This window comes from Mobula birostris, chromosome 15, assembly GCF_030028105.1.
Source record: "Mobula birostris isolate sMobBir1 chromosome 15, sMobBir1.hap1, whole genome shotgun sequence".
In the NCBI taxonomy this organism is placed as follows: Eukaryota; Metazoa; Chordata; class Chondrichthyes; order Myliobatiformes; family Myliobatidae; genus Mobula; species Mobula birostris.
In genome coordinates, this window is record NC_092384.1 from 14,998,630 (window position 1) to 15,018,838 (window position 20,209).

At 41.8% G+C, this 20,209-nt stretch overlaps 1 protein-coding gene across 2 annotated transcripts in view; it reads right to left on the minus strand.

Annotated features, from left to right (window-relative positions):
* LOC140210409 (Y+L amino acid transporter 2-like) overlaps window positions 1-20,209 on the minus strand; it is a 73,883-nt gene that overhangs the window by 22,091 nt on the left and 31,583 nt on the right. For both annotated transcript variants that reach the window (XM_072279346.1, XM_072279345.1), the window contains exon 8: window positions 9,410-9,506. In XM_072279346.1, the coding sequence (XP_072135447.1) occupies window positions 9,410-9,506 (97 nt within the window). The remainder of the gene's footprint in view (window positions 1-9,409; window positions 9,507-20,209) is intronic.

The window sequence follows — 20,209 nt, forward strand, 5'->3', positions numbered from 1 at the left end:
TGTAGCACAGGTAGCAATCCTGAGATTATCACCCTCGAGGTCCTGCTTTTCAACTTCCTACCAAGCTCTCTATACTCACTCTCCAGGACCTCCTCACTCTTCCTTGCTATGACATTGGTACCGATGTGCACCACGACATCTGGCTGGTCACCTTCCCACTTAAGAATGTCATGCAATCGATCAGAGACATCCTTGACCTTGGCACCCGGGAGGCAACAAACCATCCTGGATTCTCTGTCACAACCACAGAACCTCCTATCTGCACCTCTAACTATTGAGTCCCCTATCACTACCGCTCTCCTCTTCCCCCCCCCCCTCCCTTCTGCACTGCAGTGCCAGAGATCCGGCTACTGCAGCTTGTCCCAGGTAAGTCATCCCCCCCAACAGTATCCAATGTGGTATACTTATTGTTGAGGGGAATGGCCACAGGGGACCCTGCTCTGCCTGCCCTTTCCTCTTCCCTCGCCTGACAGTGACCCAATTTCCTGTCCTCTGCTCCTTTGGCGTAACTACCTCCCTGTAGCTATTATCTATAATCTCCTCATTCTCCCGAATGATCCGCAGGTCATCCAGCTCCTGCTCCAGTCCTCTAATGCAGTTTGTTAGGAGCTGCAGCTGGATGCACTTCTTGCAGGTGTCGTTGTCAGGGACACTGGAGGGCTCCCTGACTTCCCACGTCCTGCAAGAGGAGCATTCCAACATCCTGCCTGGCTTTCTCTCTACGCTAGACAATCTGAATAAAAAACTTACCGGAACCTACCCTGGCCTTTGACTGTTCTCACCGAAGCCTGTTGAGCCAAAGCTGCCCCACTCTGCCTCAGTCCACTCCGACGATGGCCGCTACGATAGCCGCTGTATATGGTGGTCTGCTTTTAAACCTTGGCAGTGCAGACCCTTCTCCCCGAGCAGTGTTTAAGAAAAAAAAATGACTTTTTCTACCCAAATTCTTCCACTCCCTTCTTTAGCTGCTTGCTTCGACTGAAACACGAACCGTTGAAATTTTCTCTTTTTAAACCTTGGCGCGCTACATCATACGCCTGCGCAGTGCAGACCCTTCTCCCTGAGCAGTCTTTTTTTCTTTTTCCTTCATTGAGTAGTTTTTGCCAGGATACTGACTCACCAGCAGTTGGACCTTCCAGATGCAGGTATAATTTTACTACAATCAATTGAACCACCTTGACTGCACACAGGTCTCCAAAAACAGATCTCCATTTAACTAATTATGTGACTTCTAAAACCAGTGATGATTTGATCTGCCATATTAAAGGGGGTGGGGGGAGAGAACACTTATGCAATTATTTTGTGTTTAATATTTGTAATTAATTTAGATCAGTTGAGGAGATCTGTCTTCTCTTTTATATGAATGAGTCTTTTTCTGTTAATCAGTATCAAAAAAGCCAAACTAAATCCACTGTGACTCAATGTTGTAAAACAATAGAACATGAAAACTTCCAAGGGGAGTGAATACTTTATATAGGCACTGTACATTTAGCATGTGAAAACTAACAATAGACAAACATTATGGCTTACACCAGAAGTGAACAGCAAATTAATTAAGATGGAATTGGATACTAGCTCAACTGTTTCAGTCATTCCGTGAAATGAGTTTGAACTGCATTTCAAAGGTACTGAACTGAAGCCTGCAGGTCTCTGGCTAAGAACTTACAATGGAGAAAAGATATTTCCTGTGGAATAACATTTGTAACAGTGAAATACAACAACCAACAAGCCACATTCAGCTTTAATGTGGTAAAAACAAAATGGGCCAGCATTGTGGGGTTGTGACTGGCAGAGATTACAATTTGATTGGTGATCCATCCACCACTTGCATGCCACATCCTGCTACAATAGGGTCAACCGAAAGCAAATTAAGCAAGATACTGGATGAGGCCACAACGGTATTCAAGAATTGAATTTGAAAACTGAAACATATCAAGGATAAAATCATATAAATGAAAATGCCATAGCCAAGTTTTACAAAACATGTCTGGTTCCTTATACTATTGGTGATAAAATTATCAGTGAACTAGATCACATGGAGGCTGAAGGAATTCTTTCCAATGTTGAGTGGAACCCATGGTCTCAGTAGCCAAGAAGAATGGGTCCATCAGGATCTGTGGTGGTTTTAAGGTCACCATCAACCCAGTACTGAAAGTAGATCAATACCCTCTGCCCAGGATAGAGGATATCTTTGCAAACCTTTCTGGAGAAAAACATTTAAGCAATGTGGAAGAGTCCAAAGTGTTTCTCATCATAAACACTAATAAAAAGCTTTATCATTATTATAGGGTTATTTTTAGAGTAGTATCTACACCCACACTCTGGCAGAAAGCTACGGACCTGGTGCTGCATGGCTGTCCAGGCATTCAGTGTTACTTGGATGACATCATTGTAACCAGTCAGGATGACAAGGAACATCTCCAAAATCTCAAGACTGTTAAATAGGTTAGAAGATCAGAGCGCAACGTAACAACTGTGAATTCATTAAACCAAGCATCACTTACTGTGGTCACACCATCGATGCACAAGCATTACACAAGTGTGCTGAGAATATTCAAGAAGTGGTGGTTACCCTGAGACCTAAGAACATGTCACAGCTGCAGTCCTTTTTTAGGATCAGTGAACTACTATAGTAGATTCCTGCTAAACCTGGCTACTGTTCTCCACTCCTTGAACTCATTACTACAGATCAGGAAGAAATGGCAATGGACAAAGCAGTGAGAAGTGGCTTTCAAAAAGGTAAAAGAAATAGTGACTTCAGACTCTGTACTCACATATTATGAAATACATTGTCCAGTGAAGCTTGCCATGCACTGTTAGGGATGCCAACATGTCCAGAAGAAAGGTGTCCAGAGCTGTCAGAACCACTTCCTGCAGTACCAGAGTCAACTCCTACAATCATGGAGGAGGCCCCAGAACCCAAAATTGTTTCACAGCCACGAGTCCCAACTGCCAAGCAGAGTGACACCACCCCGACATCCCTGTCAGGAAAGACGCTATCCCACAAGAGTAAGAAATCCTCCACAGTGATTACATCTTTATCAGAATCAGGTTTATTATCACCCGCATGTGACGTGAAATTTGTTAACTCAGCAGCAGCAGTTCAATGCAATATATAATATAGAAGAAAAAATTAATAATAAGTAAATCTTATTCAGTACACTTATACAGTATACATATATCAAATAGATTAAAATCGTGCAAAAAAACAGAAATACTATATATTAAAAAAAAGTGAGGTAGTGTCCAAGGCTTCAATATCCATTTAGGAATCAGATGGCAGAGAGGAAGGAGCTGTTCCTGAATCGCTGAGTATGTGCCTTCAGGCTTCAGTACCTCATACCTGATGGTAACAGTAAGAAAAGGGCATACCCTGGGTGCTGGAGGTCCTTAATGGATGCTGCCTTTCTGAGACACCACTCCTTGAAGATGTCCTGGGTATTTTTTTTTAGGCTAGTATCCAAGATGGAGCCAACTAAATTTACAACCCTCTGGAGCTTCTTTCAGTCCTGTGCAGTAGCCACCCCACCCCACCACCCCATACCAGACGGTGATGCAGCCTGTCAGAATGCTCTCCAAGATACAACTATAGAAGTTTTTGAGTGTATTTGCTGGGATACCATATCTCTTCAAACTCCTAATAAAGTACAGTACAGCCACTGTCTTGTCTTCTTTATAACTGCATCGATATGGTTGGGACCAGGTGAGATCCTCAGAGATCTTGACACCCAGGAACTTGAAACTGCTCACTCTTTCCACTTCTGATCCCTCTATGAAGATTGGTATGTGTTCCTTCATAGTACCCTTTCCGAAGTCCAGAATCAGCTCTTTTGACTTCCTTGACATTGAGTGCCAGGTTGTTGCTGCAGCACCACTCCACTAAATGCAATATCTTACTCCTGTACGCCCTCTCATCACCACCTGAGATTCTACCAACAATGGTTGTGTCGTCAGCAAATTTATTGGTAGTATTTGAACTATGCCTAGCCACACAGTCATATAGAGAGTAGAGCAGTGGGCTAAGCACACACCCCTGCGGTGCACTAGTATTGATAGTCAGCAAGGAGGAGATGTTATCACCAACCCCTACAGACTGTGATCTTCCGGTTAGGAAATCAAGGATCCAATTGCAGAGGGAGTTACAGAGGCCCACATTCTGCAACTTCTCAATCAGGATTGTGAGAATGATAGTATTAAATGCTGAGCAATAGTCAATGAACAGCATTCTGATGTTTGTGTTGTCCAGGTGGTCTAAAGCTGTGTGGAGAGCCATTGAGATTGCATCTGTCATTGACCTATTGTGGCGATAGGCAAATTGCAACAGGCCCATGCCGTTGCTGAGGCAGGTGTTCAGTCCAGTCATGACCAACCTCTCAAAGTATTTCATCACTGTAGATGTGAGTGCTGGCGGGCAATAGTCATTAAGGCAGCTCACATTATTCTTCTTAGGCACTAGTGTAATTGTTGCCTTTTTGAAGCAAGTGGGAACTTCCGTCTGTAGCAGTGAGAGGTTGAAAATGTCCTTGAATGCTCCCGCCAGTTAGTTGGCACAGGCTTTCAGAGCCTTACCAGGTACTCCATTGGGATCTTCTGCCTTGTGAGGGTTCACCCTCTTTAAAGACAGCCTAACTTTGGCCTCTGAGACAGAAATCACGGATATTCACAGCTGCATCTGTATTCTCCCTTTCAAAGCGGGTATTGAAGGCATTGAGTTCATCTGGTAGTGAAGCATCACTGCCATTCAAGCTATTGGGTTTCGCTTTGTAGAAAGTAATGTCTTGAAAGCCCTGCCAGAGTTGTCGTGCATCTGATGTCACCTCCAGCCTCGTTCAAAATTATCTCTTCACCCTTGAAATAGCCCTCCGCAAATCATACCTGGTTTTCTAGTACAGGCCTGGGTCACCAGATTTGAATGCCACAGATCCAGCCTTCAGCAGATGACGTACCTCCTGGTTCATCCACAGCTTTTGGTTTGGGAATGTGCAGTAAGTCTTTGTAGGCACATACTCATCCACACAGGTGTTAATGAAGTCTGTAACAACTGTAGTATACTCATCTAGATTCAAAGAAAAAATTGTTCTATTTAGGCCTAAAAAGAACAATTTAAAACTTACTGTGTTGTGGATGTGTATATAGTAGTTGTATTATATACTATACTGTTGATATGCATTCTATATTGAGTTGGAGTACGTAGCTAAGCATGAAGAGTGTCATGTATTTAATACTTCAGTAATATTTGAATAATATTGTAAATATATTGCTTGATTAAGCATTTTTAAATAATGTAAATGAATATGAATGGTATACGTCAACACATCACTACGTCTTGCGTATGTGCCTTGCTCTGCACCTCCGTCCAGTTAGTTTTATGTTTTGGAGTTAGCAAAAATACCAGTGACTTCTTTGTAATTGCATCAATATGTTGGGCCCAGGATAGATCTCCAGAGACATTGACAACCCAGGAACTTGAAACTGCTCATCCTTTCCACTACCGATCCCTCGATGAGGACTGGTGTGTGTTCCTTCGACTTCCCCTTCCTGAAGTCCAGTTACTTCCTTGGTCTTACTGATATTGAGTGCAAGGTTGTTGTTGGGACCTCTCTCAACCAGCTGATCTATCTTACTCCTGTATACTTCCTTGTTATCATTTGAAATTCTGCCAACAATAGTTGTGTTGTTGGCAATTTTATAGATGGCATTTGAGCTGTGCCTAGCCACACAATCGAGGGTGTAGAGACAGTAGTGCAATGCGCTAAGCATGCATCCTTGTGTGTGCCAGTGTTGATTGTCAACAAGGAGTAGATGTTATCACCAATCCACACAGACTGTGGTCCCCCAGTGAGGATGTCAAGGATCCAGTTACAGAGGGATGTACAGAGGCCCAGGGTTTGAACTGAGGTTATGATTGTGTTGAACGCTGAGGTGTAATCAATAAACAGCAGCCTGATGTACGTAATACTATTGTCCAGGTGATCCAAGGCCGAGTGGAGAGCCAGTGAGATTGCATTCACTGTAGACTTATTGTTTTTTTTATTAAATGCAATCATGAACAATAGCCAGATCAGAAATGCTGATCAAGTCAACTAGTTCCCAAAGAGAACTCTGATAGGCCAATCAGATGGTTCACTGCTGCTCAGCAGTAGAACACAAAAAAATCATGTACACTTAAGAAACATTAAAAAATAGTAGAAATACTGGAGTCATGATGATCAAGATGAAGTCTGCTGGAGAGAGACATTTATACACATGCTGTCCTACATAATTCAAAGAGATTGAAGGATCAGGTTGCAGGGTGACAAAACGTGGCAGGAGCACTTGGAAATTGTGGCAATAGGCAAATGCAATAGGTTCCAGTCCTTGCTTAGGCAGGAGTTTATTTTGGCCATGACCAACCTCTAAAAGTACTTAATCACTTGTATATGTGAGTGCCACTAGATGATAGTCATTGAGGCAGCTCACCCTGCGCTTCTTGGACATAGTATATTTGTCGCCCTTTTGAAACAGGTGGGAGCCAACTACAGAAGTGAGAGATTGAAGATACTGTATCCATGAACACTCCCGCCAATTGTTTGGCACAGGTTTTCAGAGCCCTACCAAGTACACCATCAGGATCTGCTGCCTCGTGAGGGTTCACCCTCTTGAAAATGTTCTGACATCAGCCTATGATACAGAGATCACAGGGTCATGAGATGCTGCAGGGATTTGCACAGGTGTAGTTTTAGTCTCCCTTTCAAAGTATGCATAAAAGGCGTTGAGCTGATCTGGGAGTGAAGCATCACAGCCATTAATGATGCTAGTTTTCACTTTGAAGGAAGTAATGGCCTGCAAACCCTGCCAGAGCGGAAATGAATCTGATTCCATCTCTCACCTCAATCAGAATTGTTTTCTCGCTCTTAAGATATCCTTCTGTAGATCATAACTGGACTTTTTGTATAGTTCCGGATGACTGGTCTTAATTGCCACTGATCTACCCCTCAGTAGAATTTGAATCTCCTGTTTCCCCTATACTTTATACTTTTATCTATGGCTTTTGGTTTGGGTAAATTTAGTACGTTCTCAAAGGTACACCCGTACAGGTTTTGATGAAGTCGATGTCAACTATTGCATATTCATTCAGGTTAGAAGATGAGTACATGAATATTGTCCAATCCACCAACTCAAAGCAGTCCAGTAAACATTCCTCTGCTTCCCCTGAGCATAATTTTTGGTCCTCACCACTGGTGGCGCTTTGTTTCTTTAGTCTCTGCCTCTACACTGAGATTAAAAGTACAGCCAAGTGATTGGACTTGATACAGATGTGGGATGGCATGGTAAGTGCTTTTGATTGTGGTATAATAGTGCTCAAGTGTGTTGGCTCCTCTGATATGCTCATGTTGTTGTTCAGAGACTTCTTCAAGCTGACTTGCTTGAATTCCCCCACAATGATAGGGAAGGCATCAGGGTGCACTGTTTTGTGTCTGCTGATTACAGTGCTCAGCTCCTCCAGTGCCTGCCTAACATTGGCCTAAGGTGGAATGTACACTGCTACCAGGATAATGGTGAAAAACTCTCTCGGCAAATAAAATGAATGACACTTGACCACTAGGTGTTCCAGGTTGGGTGAGCAGGACTGAGACAGAACCGTCAAGCCAGTGCACCATGATGAGTTAATCATGAAGAATACCCTCCTTCTCTCCCTTTAAAAGACCCAACTGATCTGCCTTTGCATTCCAATCCTACACCAGTAATGCTCCCAAACTCTTTATCAGCTACACTACCCACTGCATTGGTGGTGCTTCATGCACCCACATGGATCTCACCAATTTTATCAACTTTGTTACCAATTCCCACCCTGCCCTCAGATTCATTTAATTGATCTCTGACACTTCTTTTCTCTTTCTTGATCTCTCCCTCTCCATCAGTACTGTGTTACATATTGACTGTTAATTTTCCAACACAGACACTGCCCAACCTGTTATCTTCCTCTAGCACTTTTTGTGTCTTGTTCCATTCCAGCATAAGTGTCTTTCTTGAATCTGACTAAAGAATGTGCATAGTTTTGGAGTGTATCTGTGGAAGAATATATTTAGAGGGACTACAAGAAGTAGTTTCTATATTCAACTTTGATATTGGGGTAAGGGTATCGTGTCAGGATGGATTGATTATAATGGCTCATCGGTACATGGAGTGTAGAAGGAAAGGTAAACTCACTGAAATGTATGAGATACATAATAATGAGAGGCATTTTTTCTAGGCGGAGAGTCAAGAATGAGGGATAAGTGTATGATCATCAGAATCAGGTTTAATATCAACAGCATATGTCCTGAAATTTGTTAACTTTGCGGCAGTAGTACAATGCAATACATGATAAATAAAAAATCTGAATTAGAGTGTGTGTGTATATATATATATATTTAAATAGTTTAATTAAGATCCGTTGAGCAAAAAAAGGAAATTTAAAAAGTAGTGAGGTAGCGTTCATGGGTTCAATGTCCACTTAGGAATCGGATAGCAGAGGGGAAGAAGCTGTTCCTGAATCGCTGAATGTGTGCCTTCAGGCTCCTGTAACTCCTTCCTGATGGTAACATTGAGAAGAGAGCAGCATGTCTTGGGTGACTGAGATGAAGAGATCGTTTCCACTCAGAGCATTGTGAATTGTTAGAATGTCAGAGTGCTGTGGATGTTCAGTAGCAGAGTATATTCAAGGGACTCTAAGATTCTACGTTGGAATCTGGTAGAAAAGTGAAAATGAATTTGTGAATCAGGCAGGATCTTACTGAAAATTAAACAGGTTTGATATTCCATATGACCTTCTTCTACTATTTATTTTCAATACTATCTTCTTTTAAACAATACTTTACATTACAACATTAACTAAACTCCAAAAGTATTTTGCCAGGTACTAAGGGTCACGGAAGTTATCCACTTTCCTTTCTGAAGACTGTCTAAATTGTTTAGTACTCAGTGAAGATTAAACACTGTGGAGAACAGCTTTTACTGTCAGGTATGTGAAATCACAAAAAAATTATTTAGTCACCATTCCTACCTTATAGTTATGCCATTCTCATATTTTGTCCAAGACTTCGAACAAATATATCCAAAATTTGATTGTTCAGATCAATTTTTCATACCACTCACAAATTTCAGTCCTTTACATGAAGAAATTTTCCTCCTGCAATGTCAGGTTTATGACTGACATATTTTTATGCTGCCCAACCATAATGGAATTAAACTTATGCCCTGTGTTATTATACATAAAATAGAAATTTGCCATCATAGTCATACTTTATTGATCCTGAGGCAATATAATTATACATTATATTGCCCTGTATGGATTTACATTCTGTAACTACCTAAACATCCACAACTTTATTACGATTGTAGTTGGAGAAAAAGAATATGTGGTGACAACAGCAAAAATAATTCTTACATTTATGAGTAGTGCTGGGATTGGTGTGAATCGTGTTACATGGATCATTGCCAGTATTTGAGGGAGGTATCCTTCATGGGCTGCAACGAAATATAACCTGCCATAACGAAGCAGAAAACATAGTTAAGCTAAGGAATCTACTAGGGTAATGACTTCCTTCAAAAAGTGACTTACTGATAGAGTTGATGCCACACTAAGTAATTGGAATTGTCCAATTAATTTAATTAAGCAAAACTTATTGGAGGGAATTTCATATCGAAAGTCAACTACAAGATAATTTATCTTTGGTATGTGAATAAATTACATTATTTTCAGTTAATATATACAACAGTCCAGAACTTCATGAGGTCTGTGAGCTGCTGCTTGTAAGATAAATCTACTTTTACCTTAAGTTGATACCCAGTGAGGCGAAGATGCTTTTGACCTTCATGAGGAATTTACAATAGGTAAATTGGCAGCAAAGAACCTTTGGGAGGTTTGGAACTTTCATATTTGTACATAACAGCTACATTTCAAAAGTTGGCATTTCCTAGAGAAATCCAGGCAATAAAGTTTATTGTATCTTTGTTTTAATAAATATTTCGAAAATGGATAGAAAAAGTAACAGAAAAAAAGCATGGCTGTCAAAAATAGATTTGAGAGGACTCTCAAGTGAGTAAGAAAGAATGAAACAGTGATTTATATATTGCCAGTAGTGTAAGCTACACTAAAATGGCACCGGACAGGGAGCTGCCCCAGTCTGTCCTACTGTAGTTAGTCTGAATTTTCATGTTGGATCATAGGGATCAAATACAGGGGAGCCTAGCTTTCAGGCGAGGGGGAGAAAGTTTAAAGGAGCTGTAATGTATCTATGTGTGCTGATATTACAAAGATGTGTGGCAGTGTGGGTTGCGTGAAGGATGCAGAGAAGCTTCAGCGAGGACAATGAGGGATATGGCAAAGAAGAAATAGTATGGAAAATCTTAAATCATTGCTTTGGTAGAAAAGTATGTGAGTATTTTAAAATAGAGATTGAAATGTGCTAGAATTCACAGGCATCTGGATGCCATTGTGCACAAGTTCTAAAAGATAACACATAGGTATAGCAATAAATTAGGAGGGCAAATAGTATGTTAGCCTTTTCTGCAAGATGTCTTGAATATGTTGACTGCACCTGGAATATTGTGTAAAAAGGATTATACTTGTGACAGGGATTCACCAAGTTGATTTCAGGAATGATAAACTGCAGGAGGCGGGTAGCTAGGTGACTGTCAACAGAGGGAAAGGGAATAAGCAAGTAATACAGAATACTGCTGTTGCTGTTCCCCTCAATAATAAGTATACCAGTTTAGATGGAGGGAGTGACCTACCAAGGGAAAGCCACAGCGACCAGGTTTCTGGCACTGAGTCTGGCTCGGTGACTCAGGAGGGAAAGGAGAGAACAGAAGTTCACTAGTGTTAGGGGATTCCACAGTTAGAGGAACAGACAAGAAATCCCATGGACATGAAAGTGCCATGGGTCAGGGACTTCTTGGATTGAGTCCACCACATTCTAAAGGGGGAAGGTGAACATCCAGAAGTCACGGTGCATATTGGTACAAAGAACATAGGAAAAGGGATGAGGTCCTGAAGAAAGAGTATAGGGAGTTAGGTAGAAAGCTCTAAAGCTGGACCTCAACGATAGTAATCTCTGGATTGCTGTTTGTGCCATGTGCCAGTAAACGTAGAATTGGTATGATTTGTCAGATGAATGTGTGGCTAAGGAATTGGTACAGTGGGCAGGATTTTAGATGTCTGGATAATTGGGAACTCTTCTGGAGGAGGTATGACCTGTACAAGAAGGACAGGTTACACCTGAACCTGAGGGTGATCAATATCCTTGTGGGTAGGTTAGCTGGAATTGATGGGGAAGGTTAAAACTAATTTGGCAGGAAAATGGGAACTGGAGTAATAGGGTAGAGGATGGGGCAATTAGTAAACAAGTAGATGCAGTGTGTCGTGAGACTCTGAAGGACAGGCAGGTGATAGGGCAAGATTGCAGTTAGTGGGATGGGTTGAAGTATGTCTTTAAACTAAATAGTATGTTCAATAGTTCAACAGTTTTCAAAAGTGAAGATGCAGTAAAAGGGAAAGAGAGTGTGGGGAGATGACAAAATCTCCAGAATAAATTAAAATACAAAAATTAAAATGGAAAGGAATTAAACTTACAGTAACATGGGGGCAAAATTGAAAAAGGTGATGAATACAGGACTGAAGGTGTTATATTTGAATGCATGCAATAAAGTAGATGATCTTATAGCACAGTTAGAAGTTGGCAGGTATGACATTGTGAGCATCACTGAATTGTAGCTGAAAGGTCATAGTTGGGAAATTAACATCCAAGGATGCACATTAAATCAAAAGGACAGGCAGGTAGGCAGAGGGTGTGTGGTGAAATCAAATCCTGAGAAGGAGGTGACATAAGATTGGAAGGTGTAGAATTCTTTTGGATAAAGTTAAGAAACTGCAAAGGTAAAAATACCCTGATGGTAGTTACGTACAGCTTCCGAACAGTAGCCTGGATGTGGACTACAAATTACAATGGGCGATAGAAAAGGCATGTAAAAAGGACAATGTTACAGTAGTCATGGGGGATTTCAATATGAAGGTAGTTTGGAAAAATCAGGTTGGTGCTGGATCTCAAGAGAAGGAATTTGTCAAGATGGATTTTTAGAGCAGCTTGTGGTTGAGCCCATGAGGGAAAAAGCAATTCTGGATTGGGTGTTACGAGGAGTGATTGATAAGTTCATGGCCTAAGGTAGAAGGAGTCAATTTTTAAAAACCTAGCATATTTATTTTTCTACATAATCCCCTCCTATATAGGTTAATAGTTAATAACTCATCAGGGGTGATTGACAAGTTCATGGCCTAAGGTAGAAGGAGATGTTATTAATTTCAAACTTTCTGTATAATCATTGAAAGAGTTGAACTGCGTGTGCATGTAACAAGAGCTGTATAACTCATCTCCTTCTACCTTAAGCCACGAACTTGTCAAACACTCCTGCTGGGGACACTTTCTGGAAGTCCAAGATCCGTATGCTCCACGACCGCTGGACGAAGTGTGTAAATGTAGGAGGGGACTATGTTGAAAAATAAATGTGCTAGGTTTTCTAGAACCGACTCCTTCTACCTTAGGCCACAGACTTATCAATCACTCCTCGTATGTAATGAACCAGATTTGACTATAGGGAGCTTAAGGTAAAGGAACCCTTCGAAGACAGTAATCATAATCTGATCGAATTCAAACCACTTGAGAGAGAGAGAAAGTAAATTCAGATATATCATTTTACAGTGGAGTTAAAGGGCATGATAGAAACATAGAAAATAGGTGCAGGAGTAGGCCATTCGGCCCTTCGAGCCTGCACCGCCATTCAGTACGATCATGGCTGATCATCCAACTCAGAACCCTGTACCAGCCTTCCCCCCATACCCCCTGATCCCTTTAGCCACAAGGGCCATATCTAACTCTCTCTTAAATATAGCCAATGAACTGGCCTCAACTGTTTCCTGTGGCAGAGAATTCCACAGATTCACCACTCACTGTGTGAAGAAGTTTTTCCTAATCTCGGTCCTAAAAGGCTCCCCCTTATCCTCAAACTGTGACCCCTCGTTCTGGACTTCCCCAACATCGGGAACAATCTTCCTGCATCTAGCCTGTCTAATCCCTTTAGGATTTTATATGTTTCAATAAGATCTCCCCTCAATCTTCTAAATTCCAACGAGTATAAGCCTAGTTCATTCAGTCTTTCATCATATGAAAGTCCAGTCATCCCAGGAATCAATCTGGTGAACCTTCTTTGTACTCTCTCTATGGCAAGGATGTCTTTCCTCAGATTAGGGGACCAAAATTGCACACAATACTCCAGGTGTGGTCTCATCAAGGCCTTGTACAATTGCAGTAGTACCTCCCTGCTCCTGTACTCGAATCCTCCTGCTATGAATGCCAGCATACCATTCGCCTTTTTCACCGCCTGCTGTACCTGCATGCCCACTTTCAATGACTGGTGTATAATGACACCCAGGTCTCGTTGCACCTCCCCTTTTCCTAATCCGTCACCATTCAGATAATAATGTTTCCGCCACCAAAGTGGATAACCTCACATTTATCCGCATTAAATTGCACCTGCCATGAATTTGCCCACTCACCTAACCTATCCAAGTCACCCTGCATCCTCTTAGCATCCTCCTCACAGCTAACACTGCCGCCCAGCTTCGTGTCATCCGCAAACTTGGAGATGCTGCATTTAATTCCCTCATCTAAGTCATTAATATATATTCTGTAAATAACTGGGGTCCCAGCACTGAGCCTTGCAGTACCCCACTAGTCACTGGCTGCCATTCTGAAAAGGCCCCGTTTATTCCCACTCTTTGCTTCCTGTCTGCCAACCAATCCACATCAATACCTTACCCCCAATACCATGTGCTTTAAGTTTGCACACTAATCTCCTGTGTGAGACCTTGTCAAAAGCCTTTTGAAAATCCAAATATACCACATCCACTGGTTCTCCCCTATCCCAGAGGCATGAGAGAGGAGCTGACCAAAGTTGATTGGACAAGGACATTAGCAGGAATGACAGCAGGACAGCAATGACTGGAGTTTCAGGGAGCAATTCAGAAAGCACCAGATAAATACATCCCAGAGATAAAGAGGTATGGTAAAGGAAGGATGAGGCAACCGTAGCTGACAATCTGTTAAGAGTTCTTTGTGGAAGTAACAAGCAGGATGGACAAAGGAGAGGCAGTGAATGTTGTTTACTTAGATTTTCAGAAGGCATTTGATAAGGTGCCACACAAGGAGCTGCTTAACAAGATAAAATCCTATGGGTTTACAGGAAAGATACTGGCATGGATAGAGGAATAGTTGACAGCCAGGAGGCACTGAGTGGGAATAAAGGGGACCTTTTCTGGTTGGCTCCTAGTGACTAGTGGTGTTCCTCAGGGCTCAGTACTGGGACCACTACTTTTCACATTGTTAGTCAACGATTTAGATAATGGGATTTATGCCTTTGTTGCAAAGAAAGATGGAGTGGAAGGTAGAGCTGAGGAAGCAATGCGATTGCAGCAGGATTTAAGATTAGCTGGAAGAATATGCAAAAATGTGGCATATGAAATACAGTGTTGGGCGATGTACGATAATGAATTTATGGTAAAAGGACCAATAGTGCAGACTATTATCTAAATGGGGAGAATGTTCAAACATCAGAGGTGCAGAGGGACTTAGGAGTCTTCATGCAAGACTCCTATTAGATTAATTTACAGGTTGAGTCTGTGGGGAAGAAGGCAAATGCAATATTGGCATTTATTTCAAGGGAAACAGAATATAAAACCAAGGAGATAATGTTGAGGCTTTATAAGACACTAGTCAGGCCGCCACTGATTTGCGCCCCATATCTCAGAAAAGATTTGTTGTGATTGGAGAGAGTCCAGGAGTGAAGGGGTTGACATATGAGGAGTGTTTAGCAGCTTTGGGCCTGTACTCTCTGGAATTTAGAAGAATGTGGGGTGATCTCATTGAAAGCTACCGAATATTGAAAGGACTAGATAGGGTGGATATGGGAGGGTGTTTCCTATGGTGGGGGTATCCAGAACTAGAGGGGCAACCTTTTAGAACAAAGGTAAGGAAGAATTTTTTTAAGCCAGAGGGTAGTGAGTATGTGGAATGCTCTGCCACAGTCCGCAGTGGAGGCCAAGTCCGTGGGTATATTTAAGGTGGAAGCTGATAGTTTCCGATCGGTCAAGGCATCAAAGGATATGGTGACAACACAGGTGTATGGGGTTGAATGGGATCTAGGATCAGCCATGATGGAATGGCGGAGCAGACTCGATGAGATAAATGGTCCAATTCTGCTCCTATGTCTTATGGTCTTATAAAAACAACAATATACTGCTAAGGCTTTATATGGTATTGGTCAGGCCACACTTAGAATATTGTAAGTACTTTTGGGTCTCTAATCTAAGAAGGATGTGCTGGCATTGGAGTGGGTCCAGAGTAACTTCATGAGAATGATCTTGGGAATGAAAGCGTTAATGTATGTGGAATTTTTGATGGCTCTGGGTCTGTATTTGCTGGAGTTCAGAAGAATGGGGTGGGAGGGTGGATGTTGAATCTCACTGAAACCTGCCAAATATCAAAAGATAGAGTGGATGTGGAGAGGATGTTTCCTATTGTGTGAAGACTAGAAGGCAGTGCCTCAGAATAGAAGGATGTCCCTTTAGAACAGAGTTGAGGAGGAAATTCAATTACCAAAGGGTGGTGAATCTGTAGAATTCATTGCCACTGAAGGTTGTCAAGGCCAGGTCATTGTGTATATTTGAAGCAGAGGTTGATATGTTCTTGATTAGAAAGGATGTCAAAGGTTATGCGAGGAAGGCAGGAAAATGGGATTGTGTGGTCAGAAATGATTAGGGCATAGAGGCATGGTCACTAGTACTAGTTTTAAATATTTTATTGCAGATTATTTGACTGCTGTCTTGAAACAAACTGCAGGATGTAGAAAGTCAAAAAAGAAAATCCAGTGAAATATAAACATGGGATACAATGCAATGGAGTTAAACAAATGAAAATAACCAATTGCTTATATTGGTTAGACTAGTTGGTTGGCCAACAATACATTAAAATATGTATCTGTGATTCTACATTTAATATCCTTTAAAGTAGTCCACCAAAAGAACTTGATCTTTTGAGTTCTCAGGAGATACTTTTAAGTTCCATGGCAAAGACGTACAAGCCTATCAGGTTTACTGTCACTGACAAACATTATGCAATTTATTGTTCCGTGGCAGCAGTACAATACCAGACATAAAAATTACTGTGAGTTACAAAAGTAAATAAATAGTGTAAAAGACAAATAACAAAGGTTATGGATGATTCAGAAATTGGATGGCAAAGGGAAAGAAGCGAATCTTAGACCATTGAGTGTGGGTCTTTATGCTTCTGTACTTCCTCCCCAACGATAGTACTGTGAAGATGGTGAGGGTCTTTTTGGGGCACCACCTCTTGAAGAAATTCTCAGCTGTGGGAAGGTTGTGCCTGTGATAGAAATGGCCGTATCTACAACTTCCTTCAGTCTTTTGCAATCCTGTGTGTTGGATACCATACCAGGCTGTGATGCAACCAGTAAGAATACTCTGCACTGTACATCCATAGAAATTTGCAGGAGTCTTTGATTATCAACCAAATTTCCTCATAATCCGAATGAAGTATAGCTGCTAGCATACCTTCTTTGTGATTGCATCAATGTGTTAAGCCCAGGACTAATCCTTTAAGATGTTGATGTCCCAGGAACTTGAAGCTGCTTACCCTTTCCACTGCCGACCCCTTAATGAAGAGTGGTGTGCGTTCTCCAGGCTTACCCTTCCTGAAGTCCACAATCAGTTCCTTGACCTTGCTGGCGTGGAGTGCAAGGTTGTAACACCAGTCAACCAGCCAATCTATGTCACTGTTGTATGCCTCCTCATTGCCAACTGAGATTTCAACAGCACTAGTGACATTGGTAAATTGACAGATGGCATTTCAACTGTGCCTAACCACACAGACATGATGAATGGCCTTGGCCCAAAACATCGACTATCTACTCTTCTCCATGAATGTTGCGTGACTTGCTGTGTTCCTCCAACATTTTGTGTGTACTGCTCTAGATTTCCAGCATCTGCAGAATCCCGCATGCTTATGAGCATAGAAAGAGTAGAGCAATGGGCTAAGCATGCATCATTGAGGTGTATCTATGTTGATTGTCAGCAAAGAGGAGAAGTTATTACCAATCCAGAATAGCAAAGAGATTAAAATGACACAGAAACTGGAAAGATATACTATTGTGGTTGCTAACTGATTTAATTTTTGCTAGGTTTTGGAAAGCAAGATTGATTGGCGCAAATAGAAAGGTTGTGAGTGGTGGTAAAAATCTTCTGAGGTGTATATATTTCAATGCTAGGAGTATTGCGGGGAAGGCAGATGAGTTGAGGGCGCAGATTGACACGTGGAATTATGACGTTATAGCAATTAGTGAAACTTGGCTACGGGAGGGGCAGGACTGGCAGCTTAATATTCCAGGGTTCCGATGTTTCAGATGTGATAGAGGCAGAGGAATGAAAGGTGGGGGCAGGGGGTGGTAGCATTGCTTGTCAGGGAAAATGTTACAGCAGTGCTCAGGCAGGACAGATTAGAGGGCTTGTCAACTGTGTCCTTATGGGTGGAGCTGAGAAACAGGAAAGGTATGGCCACATCAGTGGGGTTGTATTATAGACCATCCAATAGTCAGCGAGAATTGGAGGAGCAAATCTGCAGAGAGATAGCAGGCAACTGTAGGAAACATAAAGTTGTGGTGGTAGGGGATTTTAATTTCCCACATATTGATTGGGACTCCCATACTGTTAGGGGTCTAGATGGGTTAGAGTTTGTAAAATGTGTTCAGGAAAGTTTTCTAAATCAATATATAGAGGTACCAACTAGAGGGGATGCAATATTGGATCTCCTGTTAGGAAACGAGCTAGGACAAGTGACGGAAGTGTGTGTAGGAGAGCACTTTGGTTCCAATAATCATAACACTATTAATTTCAAATTGATCATGGACAAGGATAGATCTGGTCCTAGGCTGAGGTTCTGAACTGGAGGAAGGCCAAATTTGAAGAAATGAGAAAGATCTAAAAAGCATGGATTGGGACAGGTTGTTCTCTGGCAAGGATGTGATCAGTAAGTGGGAAGCCTTCAAAGGAGAAATTTTGAGAGTGCAGACCTATCAGGATTAAAGGCAAAGTGAATAGGAATAAGGAACCTTGGTTCTCAAGGGATATTGCAACTCTGATAAAAAAGAAGAGAGAGTTGTATGACATGTATAGGAAACAGGGAGTAAATAAGGTGCTTGAGGAGTATAAAAAGTGCAAGAAAATACTTAAGAAGGAAATCAGAAGGGCTAAAAGAAGACATGAGGTTGCCTTGGCAGTCAAAGTAAAGGATAATCCAAAGAGCTTTTACAGGTATATTAAGAGCAAAAGGATTGTAAGGGATAAAATTGGTCCTCTTGAAGATCAGAGTGGTCGGCTATGTGCGGAACCAAAAGAAATGGGGGAGATCTTAAATGAGTTTTTTGCGTCTGTATTTACTAAGGAAACTTGCATGAAGTCTATGGAATTTAGGGAAACAAGTAGTGAGATCATGGAAACTGTACAGATTGAAAAGGAGGAGGTGCTTGCTATCTTGAGGCAAAATAAAGTGGATAAATCCCCAGGACCTGACAGGGTATTCCCTCGGACCTTGAAGGAGACTAGTGTTTAAACTGCAGGGGCCCTGGCAGATATATTTAAAATGTCGATGTCTACAGGTGAGGTGCCGGAGGACTGGAGAATGGCTCATGTTGTTCCGTTGTTTAAAAAAGGATTGAAAAGTAATCTGGGAAATTATAGGCCGGTAAATTTGATGTCAGTCGTGGGTAAGTTATTGGAGGGAGTACTAAGAGACAGAATTTACAAGCATTTGGATAGACAGGGACTTATTAGGGAGAGTCAACACGGTTTTGTGTGTGGTAGGTCATGTTTGACCAATCTATTGGAGTTTTTTGAGGTTACCAGGAAAGTGGATGAAGGAAAGGCAGTGGATGTTGTCTACATGGACTTCAGTAAGGCCTTTGACAAGGTTCCGCATGGGAGGTTAGTTAGGAAAATTCAGTCGCTAGGTATACATGGAGAGGTGATAAATTGGATTAGACATTGGCTCAATGGAAGAAGCCAAAGAGTGGTAGTAGAGAATTGCTTCTCAGAGTGGAGGCCTGTGACTAGTGGTGTGCCACAGGGATCAGTGCTGGGCCCATTGTTATTTATCATCTATATCAATGATCTGGATGATAATGTGGCAAATTGGATCAGCAAATTTGCTGATGATACAAAGATTGGAGGTGTAGTGGACAGTAAGGATGGTTTTCAAAGCTTGCAGAGGGACTTGGACCAGCTGGAAAAATGGGCTGAAAATTGCAAATGGAGTTTAATACAGACAAGTGTGAGGTATTGCACTTTGGAAGGACAAACCAAGGTAGAACATACAAGGCAAATGGTAAGGCACTGAGGAGTGCAGTAGAACAGAGGGATCTGGGAATACAGATACAAAATTCCCTAAAAGTGGCGTCACAGGTAGATAGGGTCGTAAAGAGAGCTTTTGGTACATTGGCCTTTATTAATCAAAGTATTGAGTATAATAGTTGGAATGTTATGATGAGGTTGTATAAGGCATTGGTGAGGCCGAATCTGGAATATTGTGTTCAGTTTTGGTCACCAAATTAGAGGAAGGATATTAATAAGGTTGAAAGGGTGCAGGGAAGGTTTACAAGGATGTTGCTGGGACTTGAGAAACTCAGTTACAGAGAAAGGTTGAATAGGTTAGGACTTTATTCCCTGGAGCGTAGAAGAATGAGGGGAGATTTGCTAGAGGTATATAAAATTATGTTGGGTATAGACAGAGTGAATGTAAGCAGGATTTTTCCACTGAGGGAGGGGGAGAAAAAAACCAGAGGACATGGGTTAAGGGTGAGGGGGGAAAAGTTTAAAGGGAACATTGGGGGGGGCCTTCTTCACACAGAGAGCGGTGGGAGGGTGGGAGTGTGGAATGAGCCGCCAGAGAGGTGGTAAATGCGGGTTCTTTTTTAACATATAAGAATAAATTGGACAGATACATGGATGGGAGGTGTATGGAGAGATATGGTCCGTGTGCAGGTCAGTGGGACTAGGCAGAAAATGGTTTGGCACAGCCAAGAAGGGCCAAAAGGCCTGATTCTGTGCTGTAGTTTTTTTCTATGG